The sequence below is a fragment of the Manis javanica genome, chromosome 3 (assembly GCF_040802235.1).
Source record: "Manis javanica isolate MJ-LG chromosome 3, MJ_LKY, whole genome shotgun sequence".
NCBI classification, from domain to species: Eukaryota; Metazoa; Chordata; class Mammalia; order Pholidota; family Manidae; genus Manis; species Manis javanica.
The window spans coordinates 38607165-38623696 of NC_133158.1; the positions used below are offsets into that span (position 1 = coordinate 38607165).

Below are 16532 nucleotides of genomic sequence, written 5' to 3' on the forward strand. Positions count from 1 at the left end.
CATCTCATCTAAGTCCTGGTGTGCCCTGGAGGACGAGGTGACACCCGGCATGGACATGAAAGGCAATCCAGCCTCAGATGGGGAAACTGAGGGAGGCAGGTCTGCCGGCCCAGAGGTCTTGGCCTCAGCACCAAGGTCAATGGTGCTGGGCCAGGGGCCTGGGCATGTCACTGGCAGCCTGACCCCAACTTCCAGGAGAGCTGAGCTTGACCCAGAGCAGCCATGCTCCCTCCTCCCCACCCCTCGCCCAGGGCTCCCAGGTCTAAAATGCAGGCTCCCTTGAGCCTCTGAGGACATTTATTCTGGACATCAGACAGGAGTTCCCCAGAGCCTGGGCTGTCACCCTGTCCCTCCCAAGACAGGGGCTGGCCACCTGCTCCATGCTAATGGGCTCACCAGGCTCAGCTTCAAGAGTTACCGCAGGGAGCCTTCCCAGCCTGTAGGGTCTCCAGGCTCACCCGGCTCCTCTGCCTCCTGTCCTGCACTCTACAACATGGGCACGGGGGTCCCCCAGGGGTGGGGGTCACCCTCTCTCCTCCCAAGGTGACTTGGGAGTGAGTGGAAACTGTGTGCCCAGCACCTACCTGCCCGGCCTGCTGTGGGCGGTCAGGACCCACACATGCCTCCCCTTCCCTATGAGAGAGGGTACCTGGGCTCAGCAGGGAGCTGGGCTGGTGCTCCAGGGCTGTAACCCAGCATTCTCGCTTCTTCTCTGAAGGGGATGAGCTCCGTCTTCTTCAACAAAGGTGAGAACTGCATTGCAGCGGGCCGGCTCTTCATAGAAGACTCGATTCACGACCAGTTCGTGCAGAAGGTGGTAAGTTCTGCCACAGGGGCTCAGAGCTGTGGGGTCGCCGGGACAGACACTAGGGCTGCCGGGGGTGGGGTGGGGGCCAAGGCTGTGCCAGGTGGAGACAGGCACTGTCCACCTGAACCAGGGGCCTCTCAGAGGAGCTGTATCAAGTCTTCACTGTTTTTTTATTATTTCAGCAAGAAATAGCAAACCTGTGGCTTATACTGGTGTAACCAAAAAGAGCCTGCCTTCAGGCGGGTCCCTAGCAGTAGAGACTGAGCTGGGGTTCAGGCTTACTGAGGGGGGTTCTCAGGTGGATCCTGGAAGGAGGGAAGGACCATGAGATGACAGGACGGAGGATGTGGCCTCAGGTGACTCCTAGCCTTGGCCCGACCCACAGACAGAGCTCTGGAGCATGAAGGGCACCACTCAGGTGTACTCTGGGCATCAAGGGGCCAGGCCTCTGTTCCCTACTGGCTGTGGGCTGCCTACAGGCTGGAGGAGCTCAGCCCTAGTCAGCTCCTGGGGACCATCAGCAGCCCTTTGTCATGGCCACTGCACGGCAGGTGCCCACAGGGAAGGGCAGAAGTGGGGTGCTGACAGCACAGAACCACAGAGGGTAATCTCTCTCTCCACCGACTCAGTTAGAAAAGATGGCAGACTTCACTGTTGGTGCGACTGGTCCCTGGCCACCCTGACCATTCCATGATAGCAGAGCTTGGGGAGCTTGCGACTCAGTGTCAGTCCCAAGCCCGCCCCCACATCCTGGGGCAGATACAAGAGGGGAGGCTGGGAGCACGACCTCTACGTATGTGCAGGCTTAAACAAACTGTATTTAGCAACCTGGTAAAAAGAGAGTAGGTCTGGAACAGGGTGGAGGTGGAGCGGCTGTTAGGAAGGAGTTACTATGGAAGAAGATCTGGAATAATGGGTGAAAGTATGAAAGGCACTGAGGAAAGGGATGGGTTTTCTAGAAGGGGGTGTGACAGCTTTTACCGGGAGACAACTACTCTCCAAAGAGTGGCTTGACATGACCGCTTTTCATGCAGCCCACAGTCCCATGGGTTGGCTCTGTGGGCACCAGCCCAGGTTCACCTGAGCTCGCTCACGCAGTCTGCAGTTTGTTGCCAGGTCCCCTGAGGCACCTGGTGCTTGGTGGCTGCACTGGGATGGCTGGTCTTCATCCCTGTGGTCCTTCATTCTGCAGCTTGTACTTAGGCACATGCAGGGCCAGGGGCAGGACTCCCAAGTGGGAGTAGAAGTTTGGAGGTCTTGTGGAACTCACGAAGTTCGAGCAAAGAATGAGTACATTCATGTCCATTTGCACAACCTCCTCTAGTTTGGGAGCTGGCCAGCCTGGCTGAGCTACCCAGCAAGGGCATAGCTGGACCTGGGCCACCTAGAGGTGGGGTGAAGGGCCTGAGAGGGGGGACACAGAGCAGATGTGGTTGTGGGAAGCACAGAGCTAGGTGACTCCCCCGGGGGGGGTCAGAATCCCATGAATTGCTGGCTTCATCACAGGTCCCAAACACAGTAAGTGACATGCACATCCAGGACACTCAGCAGGGTCGCCCTAGGTATGCCCGGGCAGCGGAGAGCAGCTGGGAGGCCAGGCAGGAGCAGAGAAGTGGAGTGTGGTAGGGGTCCTGGGGTGGGGAGCCCCTTCAGGATGGTCACAGGAGCTAAGGGGCTCCTGGTGGGGAGGTAGAGGGTGGTCCTGGGGGGCTGTGTCTCTCCTGTGTCCAATTAGGCCTGGCTGGGGGTGCAAAGCCTGAACAGGAAAGCGGCCCATCCCAGCCCCAGAGAACAAGGTGGTAGCCAGCGAGGCCTGACCGTGATGAGGGAGGACAGGACCTTATCCGGCTGTAGGAAACCAAGGAAAGAACTGGGGTACAGGTGACAAAAATGGAAGGGGCAGACTACAGCCCGGAGCCCAGAAAATCTGCTATTTGCCTCCCGCTTGTTGTGTCTAGCTGAGTCCCTTCCCTTAGCACAGCACCTCCCACTCACTGGGGGCTTTTCTGACTCTCCACCCCCCAGAATCATCAGATAGCATCTGGCACAACCATTAAGGAGACCTAGGATGGCATCTCCAGGCCGCACAGCCTAAACTTACTTTTATGTTGGCCAAGGCAACAGGGAAGGCTTCCTGGAGGAGGGGGCCTTACAGCTGGGTTCTGGACAGGTAGAATGGGCAGACTCGAGGCCCAGGACCCTGCACTCCCCTTTGGTCTGTCCCCCTATGCCACCGCATAGCCTGAGCACCCTGGCTGAGTGTTCCTGTGGCTTCTCTGCCAGCTGCAGATCCAGTGTAGACACAGCCTGTGCTGCCCACCCACATCCCTGCTCACCCATACCCCTGCACACCTCCTTCCCCAGCCCGACTGATGCTAGGCTCAGGCCCCCAAGCACATAGGCTACATCGCCTGTTGTCGGAAGGCAGGTTTGGAATCAGAATACGGACCATCCTCAGAGCCAGAATATGGCATGTGGGCTTTCTCCAGGGAACAGCAGTCAGTCCCCAAAAGTGAAAACATGGGAGGTAGGCCAGGCTTGGACCATAATGAGAAACCTCAGTGCTCAAGCAGAACCTTAGTGGGAGGACTTCCTGCAGGTGGAAGAGGTGAGGAAGATGAAGATCGGCAACCCTCTAGACCGGGACACCAACCACGGGCCACAGAACCACCAGGCCCATCTACAGAAGCTGATGGAGTACTGCCAGCATGGCATGAAGGAAGGGGCCACGCTGGTGTGTGGTGGGAACCAAGTCCCCCGGCCAGGTCAGTCAGAGCACTCTCAGCCCACTGGGTAGACTGAGGCAGCGTGAAGCATGGCCTCCGCTTTCCTGCCCAGCTCCACCTGCATGTACCTGAAGGCTAGGTGGCACAGAGCCTGGCCTCAGGCCGCCTTTGGGACCTTGGATGCAGTGGCCTTGACTATGGAGACTTGTCAGACCAGGGGGGACACTGTCTAGGTGAAGACACCATAGCTGAAATCCAGTCAGTGCCGGTTTAACCCGAGCCAGAGTGGACTGTGATTTACCGTGAACGTGACGGCATCCTTGACATTCTTTCCTCCCATGGATTGCATGGTTTCACAACTTTGGCCATTGCTTCTCAGCAGTTGCTCTTTGATGGAACCTATGTCTCCACCTGTCCTTTAAATGGGCGTGCACCCTCAGGCCTGTCCTGAGCTTGGAGCACTTCCCGTGGTAGATGCTTTCCCTGGGAGACCTCGCCTCCTGTGATGGCTCAGACTCACCCAAATATCACTACACAGGCTCCTGCTCACCCAGACCGCCCGACCACCTGGACACCTCCACCTGCCTGTCCACCAGGCCCTTTACACTGAGCGGGAACCGAATCCATCCCATCATCACAGTGTCCCCCAGCCTCTGCCTGCCCCTAAACTGCCTCTCTAGAATTTTCCATCTGATTGAGTCACAGAGCCGCAGGCTTGGACTATTCGAGCTGCTTCCCCATGAGTGCTCCACAGGGCTGGGGGCAGACACATGTCTGTCTTTTACACCATCAAGTCCTTCATGCCAGCACGAGCCTCGCACCCAGCCTGAGTTAAGCTGATGGAATGAAGGAGAAAAGGAAGGAATAATCCTAGACTCCTGCCTCCTCTTGACCCCCTACTTTTAATTAACTGCCCGAGTGTCTTACATCTAGGAATCTTTCTTCCCTGCATCCCTGCCACCATCATGCCAACTCTGCCCCTTGCCTTGCCTGGGCCCGCATGGCTGCTTCCTGCAGGACCTCTTGAACCCCACCGATCCTCTACTTAGGTAGCTGCCAGAGGCCTGGTTAGATCCCCCAGTGTTGTAACACTTCCACAGTGACCATCCCCCTGCAGTGGAATCTCAACCCCTTAACTTTGCACCCAGGGTCTTTCATGATCTGTTTCCAACTTGCTCGCCCTTGACCCACACTTGCTTCTTGTATCGCATTTTCTTCCTCTGTGCATTTGCTGCTCCTGTGAGCAGCCAAGACCTCCTGGGGGCCCCCACCCAGTGACCTCATCATTCAGCTCAAGTGACATCAACACACAGCCCATAGGTGTTCCCTGGTACCTTACACGTCAACAGTTTTATTAGCACTGTCCTCTCACTGTCTGCTTATCCCATCTCTGCCCCCACTAGACTAGGGTGTCTACAAGGCCAGAGTTCATGGGACAGGGAGAAGTGAAGTCACTCTGCTGAGCAGTTATGGGCAGTGCCCCCCAGGCACCAGGAAGAGTGGGAAGCCATCAGTACCACCCTGCCCTGAGGCAGCCAGTGAAGGGAGCCTGCGAGGGGCTGAGCTGTGAGACAGGGGCTGCCTCCTAGTGGCCAAACCCAATGGGAAGCCGGGAGACTCAGAAGCCCCGGCGGCAGCCCCGGCCCATGGCGCCTGCACAGTGTAGAGAAGGAGCAGCTTGTTTGCAGACTGACTACAGACCACACAGCATCAGTCAGCTTGTGTTATACATAACACACGTTTGCAAAATGGTAATAGAAGTTAAAATATAATTTATAAATGTGTGAAAATATTTTGTTAAGTTACTTTAAAAGGTTTAAAACATTTTTTTGTTTTTCTAAAAATGAGAGAGAGAAAACTTTTAGCCTCTTGATTTCGCCTAAACTGGGCCAGATGCAGTCTCAGCCCAGTGGGGCCCAGGGACCTGGGCTGTGTCTGGAGGAGCCAGAGTCAGGGAAGGCACTTGTGCTGTCAGAAATGGTTCTGGCCAAGCAACCCGGGCATGGAGGGGTGGCAGCCTGGATGGGAGGGGTGGCAGGCACTCAGCGACAGATAGGGAGGCTGTGCCTGGCCCGGAGCTCTCAACCCTGCACCTGGAGGTCAACACCAAGGTGCCAGGAAGGAGACGGGAGGCCATCAGGTCCAGCGCTCAAATCCCCTCCACCCACTGCCCTCCACTGGTGCTGATGGAAAACCACCTGGGGGGCTGCACCAGCTGAAGAATTCCAGATATGTTTTCAGGTTAAATGTCACCAGAAAAACCCAGGTCTTTGTCATGGTCCTGAGCTTCAGCATGGGGCAGACTTGGGTCCAAATCTCAGCCCCATCACAGGCCAGCTCTGGCCATTAGCCTCATGTTCCTCAGCAGCATTTTGTTGAAAGGGCCGTGCGGACCACGTGCACCACACGTTCGGGGCAGGAAAGCCACTGCAGAATGTGGTAGGCCCCACATGGGAGTCATGACCTGTATTGCTGGAGCGGGATGTGTGTATGGTGGCTGGTGGGACCCAGGCATGGCCAGGGAGAGGCCGGGCTGCCAGAGAACAGCCCTCCTGCACCCCACGACCTCTGTCTCCCCCACAGGCTTCTTCTTTGAGCCAACTGTTTTCACGGATGTGGAAGATCACATGTTCATAGCCAAGGAGGAGTCCTTTGGGCCCATCATGATCATCTCTCGCTTTGCCGACGGGTAGGGGGTCCTGCTTATGTCTCCTGATTCTTTTGCACACCATTACTGGGGTCTTCCCATGAGCTTTCGGGGGCGGTCTTTGGGCCCACCTGAAAACCCAGATGAGGTGGGGACTGTGGACACGTCTTGACCACCTGTGGATCCTCAACTGCAGAGGTGAGGAAAGCCCCAGGGGGCCAGCAGGGCTTGGGGTCCTGTGAGCATTCCCCGTCCCTCTGATGTCTCTCACGGCATGCTGGGTTCTGGTCTAATTATCCACTGCCATGTGATAAACCACCCCAGCCCTCAGTGGCTTGGAGTAGCAACAATTATTTATTTCCCTCATGAATCTGCAGTTTGGTCAGGCTTTGAGGGGCTTCCCCATCTCTGTGCCGTATGGGGTCCCCACAGGTTCTCCCTGGCACCTGCCCCCCCAGAGAGGCCAGCAGAAGCTGCTAGGCTCCTTAAGGTCCACTGATCAGCCTCAGAAATCCCAGAACTGCTCTTCTGTGTGTCCTGTCCATCCAGTGAATCCCCAAGGCCAGCCTGGGTTTAAAGGGAGAGGGATCAGGCTCTGTAGCCATAGTTCCTCTGCTGCAGGCTCTTTTCCTGAATGTTACTCTTCACAGTAGCGCCTTAGAGCAGGTTACAGAGTGGCTCCCCATCTTCCACGCACTATACTTCCAACCACCAAGAAGTCACGGAAACTGTCATCATATGCCGATCATATGAGAATGAGACACTTTCATATCAGCTGCCAGCCAAGACTGTGCTAGGTCTGCAAGCCCATGATGTGTGGCGGGGATCCACCCCCAGTGTGGCTCCCTGGGGAAAGCCCAGAGGCTGCTGGGGGCCCAGCGTGCCCCGCCTCTGGGGCCCCTCCCTGCCATCTGTAAGGTGCAGGGTCCTCATGGCCAACCATGTGTGGATGGCCTTCTGCTCCTGTTCATTCCTCTTCCCTCTGCTGCCTTCTGCCGCCTCACTTGCTGTGGGCCCAGTATGCTTCTCCTTCCAAGGTCCTGCATGACGGGGAGCTTGGGGAGGCTGGACCCCCCTGAGGTGCAGGGGCTGCGGGTCCGTCTGTGCCCCACTTCTGCCCCTACCTCACTCACAGAGCTCTTCCTGGGTCTTCCCTGCAGTGACGTGGACGCTGTGCTCTCCCGGGCCAACGCCACAGAATTTGGTCTGGCCTCTGGCGTCTTCACCAGGGACATCAACAAGGCCCTATACGTCAGCGACAAGCTGCAGGCAGGCACCGTGTTTGTCAACACATACAACAAGACCGACGTGGCCGCCCCCTTCGGAGGGTTCAAGCAGTCTGGATTTGGCAAAGACCTGGGTAACCTAGCTCTGAAAACCTGTTTAGGCCACTCGGTGCCAGTTGTTGTCCCAGAGCCAGGAGTGGAGGGACTCACTTCTTACAGGGAGGGGCAGGCGACCACAAAGGCAGCAAGCAAGTAGAAAGCAAAGGTGCTGGAAGCCGGTGATACAAGGTGACGCGGTGAGGTCGGGGGAGGGTGACTCGCCAGAGCTCGGGTGGGCCTTCCTGAGCAGGTGGCACCTGTGCTGACACCTGAGTGGTTGAGGAGCCGGCCCTAGACACCTGAGGGTGTGTGTTTCTGGCAGAGGGGAGGGCAGGTCCTGGGAGAGCCAGCTACGGTCCTGTTGCTGCAGAGAGAGGCCCGAGTGCTGGTGTGGGCCCAGGGTGGGGAGGAGGTAGGAGAGGAGGCTGGAGAGTCAGGCAGGGACAGCTTTCCGAGGCCTGGGGACCACCATCCGGGCTCAGACTTCACCCTCAGAGAGAGGGGAAGCTGTGGGGGCCAAGAGCGCCCAGTGGGGCAGTGTGAGTCCCCATTGTAGAGGCAACATCACCCAGGCAGGGAGTGGAGCACAGGCCTGGCCTGTGGAGGAAGTGGGCTTCTGTCCCTGCCCTCTGCTTTCCGTGGGCTGCTGAGTGACGTAGGAGGAGCCTGCTCTCCCCATCCTGCCACAGGGAGGCCGGCAGCTGGGGACTAGCCCCGGGTAGGGACTGCAGCTCTGATGCTGAGCGTGGTGGGGAGCAGCACACTGTCTCTCAGAGGCTTCCACCCCCCTAGGGCCTGCCCTTCAGCTCAGGTTCTCAGGGAGGCTCAGGCTGAGCTGGAACCAAAGGGCAGCTGCTGTTCCATTTTGTTTTCCTGCCCATCCTTCACAACTGCAGAAAACCCCATGCTTTCAGGAGGAGCCCCATCAACACCTGGCAAAGCCTGACACCACCCACTGTACACAGGCGGGGCTCACACTCACACACGTACACTGCCCCCTCTGTCCTTGTCTGCCACCTCCTGCCTTCCCAGGGCCACCTTCTTGGTGTCCTCCATGGAAATGTACAAGGGCCATCACGGTCCAGGAGACTGAATGCCAAGTCCCCAGGATATCCTAGGGATATGATCTCTGGCACTATGACTCTGCCCCCTGAACTGCCCCAGCTCCCCACCCCAGTCCCCTGCATCCTGCACTCATAAACAGGCATTCCAAACAGCCCACCTGGGGCAGGCGCAGGACTCCAGTGGGCCCCAGCTGGTGACGTGTGGCTCCTGCAGCCAGCCTCAGTGGGTGGGGGAGCTGTTAGGCACCTATAGTCCCCACGTGCTGGTTGTGGGGTCAGACTCAGCAGCCACAGAACACAGCTGAGATTGGGGGGCCCTGTGAGCACCGACTCCCAGTCTCACCATGATCTGGAACTAGCTGGAGACCAGCACTGGGGAGAGGGGATGGGCTGGCACGTCTGGGTAACAGGAGGGCATCCAGCGAGCCTCTCGGCTGCCCTTGAGCCAAATGGGCTGTCCTCCCTAGAGCAGAGGTAGTCAGAGTAGGGAAGTTTCTGGAAAGGTTGCCCCAGATTGGTGGTATTCTGGTGCCTGGGCTGGTATACTGCCTGCTCTGTCACTGGGCCTGACCCACCCAGACCTCAGTGTCTCATCTGTAACTGGGTCCAACCCAGGGCTGACCCCCATGGTTGCACAGATCCACGACCTAACATCAGTGCAGGGCTTGGTGCAGCACAGGGAGGAGGGAGGAGCTGTTGCGAGCATCCTGTTCCCCAGTGGCACTCTCCTTGCAGGAGAGGAGGCCTTGAATGAGTACCTGCGGGTCAAGACAGTTACCTTCGAGTACTGAAGAGAGGCCTCCAGAGGGAAGCCCTGGCCTCCAGATGTGACCGCGCCCTCCCACCTGATCTGCCTTCTTGGAGAGCTCCTCGTCCCTCGCCCCCTCCCACCTCTGAAGCCCTGGTGTCGGCCCCTCACCTGCTTCCCCGCCATCCCCATCCAGGACACCCCTACCCTGTCTAATCACAGCATCTTTTGGTGGGTGAGTAAGTGGCCTCAGGGCCAATAAAGGTCCTGACCAGCAGCACCCCGTCTCTCTGCCCATCTGCAGTGGCCCTGAAGGTCCTGGTGCTGGGGTGAGGTGCCTGGCCCTGAGGGAGCCAGGCACCCAGAGAGAGACGGACTCCGAAAGCAGGGGCAGAGATGGTGTTAGGGGTGTGAGAGGTTTGCAGGGTGACCCCAGGAGATGCAGAGCAGTGAGCAGGATAGACAGTGGGACCCGCTGTGATGCAGCTCAGCCTCCTTCTGCAAATATGCCCCGCCCCCCTCGCTGGCCTGTGCTGGCGTAGGGCCAGAGGGCACAGCGCAGAGGCTGGTCCTGGACCTCCGCAGAGCGGTTGCCCCAGGCTGGCACTTCAGACCTGGGGTGGGGCCCCATCTTCCACCATCTTGTGTCTTCTGCGTCCCCCCACAGACTCCCCTGGCCCAGCGCTCCACCCCTACCTTCACCCTGCAGGACTCTGGATGCCCCCCTTCCACCAATACCCCCAGCTCCCTATGTCCCAAACGCCATGACTTCACTTACCTGCTGTCACCTCAGTTTACCCCACATGTCACTCTCTTCTTGGCATTCCAAGCCCCTACCCAGCCTGGCTCTGCCCCTCTGTGTCACATAGACCCCCTCAAAGCTCCCTCCTCTCTCTGCCGGGTCCCTGGCCCAGCCTCCACTCATCTAGAAGCATCTTCAATCCTCTCTATACGCCGTCCTTTGGGGCAATGAAATCCCTCCCACCTCGTCTCCTTGAAGCCCATCACCCCTTCTCTTCCCTTCGGGACATGATCTTACAGAAGCCACCCCAAACTCCCCTTGAGAGGGATCAGCTCGTAAGAAACTGCTTCACTAAGTACTAACTGGAAGCTGGGTGGGGATCCACGCCCTGCCCATGTATTTATCTCATTTAATTCTTCCCTTAGCCCGGCTATTTTCATCCCTGCTGATGAAAAAGGAAATTGAGGCAGAGGAGTTTACTTGCCCGAGGTCACGCAGCTAGCTGGAATTGCATTCCCCTCGGTTCCCAGACCTAAGGGTCTCCTCTGCCTGCAGTGTAACTTGCCCCTCAGAGCGCCCGCAGTGAGTTCCTGGCTCTGGGTGTTGGCACTGGGCCCACTGGGGCCATAGCTCTCTTTCGGGCCTTCTCTGCATGATCTGGGGAGCAGGCTACCCCACAGGGCTCCACTCCGCCTTGGAGTAGGGGGTCTCCATCTCCCCGAGTCCACTCCAACCCCTCATGAAGGGGCCCTTCCCTGCACCCTTGTACCTCAGCAACCAGGCTGAAGCTTCCCCAAGGCCTTCTTAGAGGGTTGGGAAGAGCTAACAAGTCCTATTCCATGGGGTGACTCAGTGAGAGAGGGGACAGCCCACCAGGCCCCACGGGACCCACACCAGGCCCCTGGGAAGCACCCTCTTGCCTGTTTCCTACCTGTTAGCCCGCAGCAGGACCAGCTTACCCAGAGAGCTCACTCGGGCCCCAAGCTCCCACAACGCCATCTCCATTCCTGTTGCCCACAGAGGGAAGAAGTGTGTTTCCACCTCAGGTCACGCCTTTTGGACCCCATTCCTGCCTCCTCCCTGAGAGCAGCCCTTCCTGTCCTTGGGGTGTGTCCCTGCCTTAACACACAGCCCCACAGCAGACCAGACAATCCCCGGTCCGCCCCTCCCAGGCCCTCATTTTTCATTCAGCTAGTCTGGGGCCACCACCAGCAGCTGGGAGCAGCTGGCCCTGGGCCTGGGCCCTCAGGCCCCTCCCCACGGAGGCAGAAGCCTGCACCATCCTGAGGGTCCAGTCCTGGCTTCCCTCAAGCAGCCCTTTACCGCAGAAGAGCAGGCAACGCCCCAGGCCCAGGCCCAGGCCCATCCAAACCCAAATCAAACCAACAAACGCTTTTTCCCCTGAACCCTCCCCAGCCCCAAAAAGAGCCTGCTTTTAGCCGGGGTGCTTAAGACCCTGGTTTAACGTGTGCAAGACTGGGCTCCTAGCTTTGTCTTCCCCTCCTTCAAGGATCCTCCTGAAACTATAAGGTAGGTATATAAGGAAAACCCCCCTGTTCTCCTTGTCTGTGTATTTCCCTCCCATGTGTCACCTTCAGTCTCACATAGAGCATTTTGCTTCTGACCATTTGCCCTGGTCACCAAATGTGTGTGGGGTTTTCCGCACACCAGGCAATTCTCTGCAGCACCAGTTGAGTGTCCTATAGCTTAACCCAATTCTGACAGTCTGCCTGGAGATAGTGCCAGACCCCACAGTTAAGGCTCAGTCCCACAGGACTGCCCCCACCCCGCCTCAGATGCCAATCACAGGGTCCCCACGTTACCCGCAGCCTCTATCTGATTTGGCTACAAATTGGAGGTTCCCACGACCCTCTTTTTGGGTTCTACTAATTTGCTAGAGCAGCTCACAGAATTCAGGGAAACACTATTTACATTTACCGGTTTATTGAAAGATATGATAAAGGATGCATATGAACAGCCCGATGAACAAATTTGCAGGGCAAGGTCCCAAAGAGTCCAGAATGCAGGAGATCTGACCCCGTGGGGTTGGGGTGTGTTGCCCTCCTCATGTGGATGTGTTTGCCAACCTGGAGCTCTCTGAACCCCCTAGTATTGGGATTTTATAGAGGCTTCCTCATGTAGACATGATCAATTATCGATGCCCTTTCTAGCCTCTCTCTCCTCTCCGGAGGATGGGGGTGGGGCTGAAAATCCCAAGCTTTTAATCATGGTCCTTCTGGGACCAGCGCCCACCCAGAGCCACCTCATTAGAACAAGAGATGCTCCTAGTGTTCTTATTACTTAGGAAATTATAGGAATTTCAGGAGCTCTGTGCCAGGAATGGGAGGAAGAGATCAAATGTATTTTCTATTAACTCAGTGTAAGAAGTTAAGACTATTAAATATCTCTCATTTCCTTCTCTTTATCGCCTTGTTTATTAAGTTATAGAACCCTAAATTTTACCTGGGCACATGGCTGCCCTGAAGAAAGACAGAATTCCCAGCCTCTTTTGCAGGTAGCCAGTGGTCATGGGACCAAGTCTAGTGGACGTGATACATGCCACCCGAGATGTGCCCTTTAAATGGGGAGCATGCTGTCACTGCCTCTTTTCTTCCCCTGGGCTGGCTGGAAGCAGACCCAGGGGCACAGGAAGGGGTAGGATGATTTTCCAAGGAGCAGTCGGGGAGGTGAATGGAGGCCCACAAGGTAGAAGACACCACATCCCCAGCATCATGGAGGCGCATAGAATGGAGGGAACTTGCCAGCAGTTACTGGTACATGGGAGAAATAAACTTTTACCACCATCTTTTTGTAATTTTTAAATGCATCTCTCACAATGTTAAAGGAAGACTTTAAGGCATCTTATAAATGAAATAAAATTAAAATGTGCGTGAGTGTCCCAGGGCAAAGAGGAACGTGGTGGCAAGAGAAAGATAAAGTCAGAAGTGTGGCTGGTATCGAAACTGCATGCTGTGAAATTTTACCGCCTTGGAAGGCTGGGCCACAGTGCAGCTCAGAGTGCAAGGGAACCTGACTGGTGACCTAATTCAGTGTCCCTATGACAGAAGAAACAAACTGGTTTTTCTGGAGTAGAGAAAGAAATGCATCTTATGAGTCCTCCCTCCAAAAGTCCTATAATGTGAGGACCTCTGTCTTATACTATGTTTTAGTGGAGTACTCCGTTGCAGTAACATCTGCTCCACCTGGAGTAGACACAGGGGGACGTGGATGGGCTGCTGCCATCCTCACTGTAGCTCTCTGCTCATCTGAATGGATCCGGATGTTATGAGCCAGAGGAAATGGAATTCACCAGAGCCTCGCATTCATTCAGAAGCACTGTCCTGATATAGTAAAAAGGGGCTGGTGGGATGTTTAGGATCAAAAGATGGTCACAGGATTGCTCTGTGTAATAAGGGAAGGGGACTCTGAAATGTGTGCGGGGACGAGGAAGAGGGAGGAGGTGGGCTTGGCAAGGCTGGTGACCTGGCGGGAAGAAGGACGGGGGCCCCTCTGAGGCAGAGGCGAAGTCTTTGGGGAAAGTGTAGGAGTGTGTGGTGTGAGCTCCCTTCCCCTCCTCCCCTCCAAGGTTGACAGTTCCCCCTTGATCCCCATGTGTCCCTGTGGGCAAACCCCAAAGAAGAGACAGTGTGTGTGCCCAAGGGAACCCAGGCAGAGCAGAGCCCAGGAACAAGGGTCACAGGAACACCTGGGGGTGAGAATGCAGACTCAGAGTGCATGGTTGGACAGCACATCCATTTGTAATCCCCCATCAATGCTGCTTCTCCCAAGAGTAAGCGTCAGGCACACTGAGCAGTGATGTGTTTGCTGATGAGTCCCTGGATGCACCCTAAGCACTGCCTGGGTGTCATGGGGTCTGCTGAGCCAGGCCAAGGAGTCAAGTGCCCTTATAAATTGCATTTCAAATGGCCAAAGGAGTTTAACAATAAACATATTACAGAGACAAGGATACACATCACTACAAAGAGCATCAAATTGAAGTGCTTCCGTACAGTAGGCCCCCTTGCCTGGGGTGCCTGCACAAGACCGATTCACCTAGAAACATAGACTTGGTACATGTCAGACATTTGATAAGCAACTAAGAATGAGTGAATTGATAAACGTGTCTCATTCTGGCCTTAGATGTGTTACTGAAGTTCCTCTGTGCTTCAGTCCCCGCATCTGTACAATGTCATGCTGTTTAAAAAATGTCTAGTCCGCAATGAGAACAAGATAAATGTTAGCTTGGTATGATTCCTGGAGTGGGTTGGACCATTTTCAAGGTCTAGTTCACAGGAAAATTTTATCTGTTCATTGAAAAAATAAATATTGAGTGCCTACTTAAGAAATGGGAACAGGACACCGGGCCTGTCTACTTCAGTAGTCTCAGTACAACCTCAGTACTTAGGACAAGATTTTATGTACATGAGGTACTCAGTAAATATTTATTGTCCAGATGAATAAAGCTGCATGCTGGTCATTCTAAATTCTCACTGAAGTGATTATCTTTAAATTTTCACTGAAGGTTATCTTCTAAAATTACATTACATTGTTTCCAGGATCAGTCAAGAGCCTGAACAGATTCGTTCACTTTTGGAGAAACATGGGAAAGCCACAAAGTGACCTCTTGTATCACTCAAGGTTGGCTAACATGACAAGCTGGAGCTTGTTTGTCCATCACAGATATTCGGGGCTCTCTTCCACAGTTCCCTGCTCCAAGACAGTGACATCCACATGGCAGAGTGAAAGATATCTGGAGAGTCAGTGCCAGCACTAGGCACCCTTCCCTGGAAGTGACATGTCACTTTGCTGCCAGCCAGCCGGCCCAGGCTGGCTGCAGAGCCTTCTGAACATGAGGACATGGGAAGAGGGGGCCAGCGGGCAGCATGACCCTGGATGAGTTCGGCTGGGAGGTATGTACAGACAGAGGAGAGATGCAGACTAAGGACCCACCCTGGGGCATGGCCAGTGTCCTGAGTTGGGGGAGTGGGGAGGAACCAGCAAAGGCAAATGTGCGGCCAGTGAGGTAGGAGGAGAGCCAAGCCAGTGATGGCCTGGAAGCCAAGGGCTCAGAGGACCTTTAAGGAGGAGGGGGACATCGATCAACTATGCCTGATGCTCTGTAGATGAGAAGTGCACACTGAGCCTGAAGTTGCCGACCGGGAAGTCAGTGACCTCGATGTGAGCCACTCTGAAGAAGGGGTCAGGGCAAAAGCCTGCCTGGAATGGACGCAAGGATCGGAGGCGCTGGGAGAGCAAGCTCTTTCATGTTTGCAGAAATAGGTTGGGGAAAAGGGGGAATGACATGCTGTACGCTGACGGGAATATTCAGAGAGAGAAACGGAGAGAGAAATGTTATACTGCAGGGGAGGAGGGAGCAGTCATCACAGTGATGCCCTGAGTAAGTTAGAGAGGACGAAGCACAGAGCAGGAGCGCCCTGTCTACCACTCCTTTAGGCTGAATCGGTGGATATATTCTCATTCCGATGAGGAGCATGATTGCTGGAGAATACCACTGTTTCTTTACTGTGTAAGAAGTTTTGTGCAGTACACTACAGTAGGGGATGAGTACAAACATTGTCAAGGCAAGGAGCAGATCACTGTTATTTGCAGACAATATATCAAGGCATATGCTAACACTCTAGATAAAGCTGCAGAATCATTACATATTCCACCATTCTAAAAAGCGTTTTCCTTAGGAATCAAGACATTCCATTCAGTAATCCCACTTCTAAAAGTGTTCAGCAAGGAACTAAGGGAGACTAATGGGAGGCATCAGTGGCTTCTCCAATACCTGGTTCTATGCCTTCCAGACACGTGAAAAACCACTTCCTGGTGGAGGGGGTCTGGGGGGGAACAGATGGAGCCTCATGACCAATTCTGGCCAATGAGTTGTGAGGGGAAGTGAAGTGGGTCACCTCTGGGCCAGACCATTTGATGGTTGGACTGAGATACTTTTTCCACCAACATAGTAACCAGCAGTATTTGAGAAGGTGCTTCTCAGCCTGCTGGGAATCCTGTGTGACTAGTCAAGAGCAAACAAAATATTGCACAGTATCGGAAGAGTTAAATCAGTGATTCTCCACCCTGCCCATTTCAGTATCTTCATTTTACATAACAAATATTTTGTATCACCCTTTTTATATCCTTCAAAATTGTAGAGCATATTTCCAACTTGTACAAATAATCTAAATAAAATTCACATATTGCTCTCACTTTAATAAAGGAAAGAAATAAAGGGAAAACAAAAAATAAAAGAAATAAGGAATTTTTAAGTAAAGTAATCAATGCTTCATGTCACATAGGAAGTGGGAGAGCTGGGGGCTCCACCCAGGCTCTCGAACAGTAATCCGAATTCAGATTTTTCTCACAGGAACTGTACAACCAGGGGATTCAATTGTAAAGTAGGTGAGGGCTGATGAGGGCCTGTCCTAGGAGATCTGGTAGGCCCATGGCCCTCTCCATTCACGAAAGG

The 16532-nt window shown here is 54.9% G+C and overlaps 1 protein-coding gene across 1 annotated transcript in view; it reads left to right on the top strand.

Moving 5' to 3' along the window:
- Nucleotides 1-9595, top strand: part of ALDH1L1 (aldehyde dehydrogenase 1 family member L1) — a 60457-nt gene extending 50862 nt beyond the window's left edge. Inside the window, exons 19-23 of the mRNA XM_017641609.3 lie at nt 719-817; nt 3408-3573; nt 6118-6223; nt 7342-7541; nt 9306-9595. Of these exons, the coding sequence (XP_017497098.3) occupies nt 719-817; nt 3408-3573; nt 6118-6223; nt 7342-7541; nt 9306-9361 (627 nt within the window). The 3' untranslated portion in view covers nt 9362-9595. The remainder of the gene's footprint in view (nt 1-718; nt 818-3407; nt 3574-6117; nt 6224-7341; nt 7542-9305) is intronic.
- The last annotated feature ends 6937 nt before the right edge of the window (nt 9596-16532 follow it).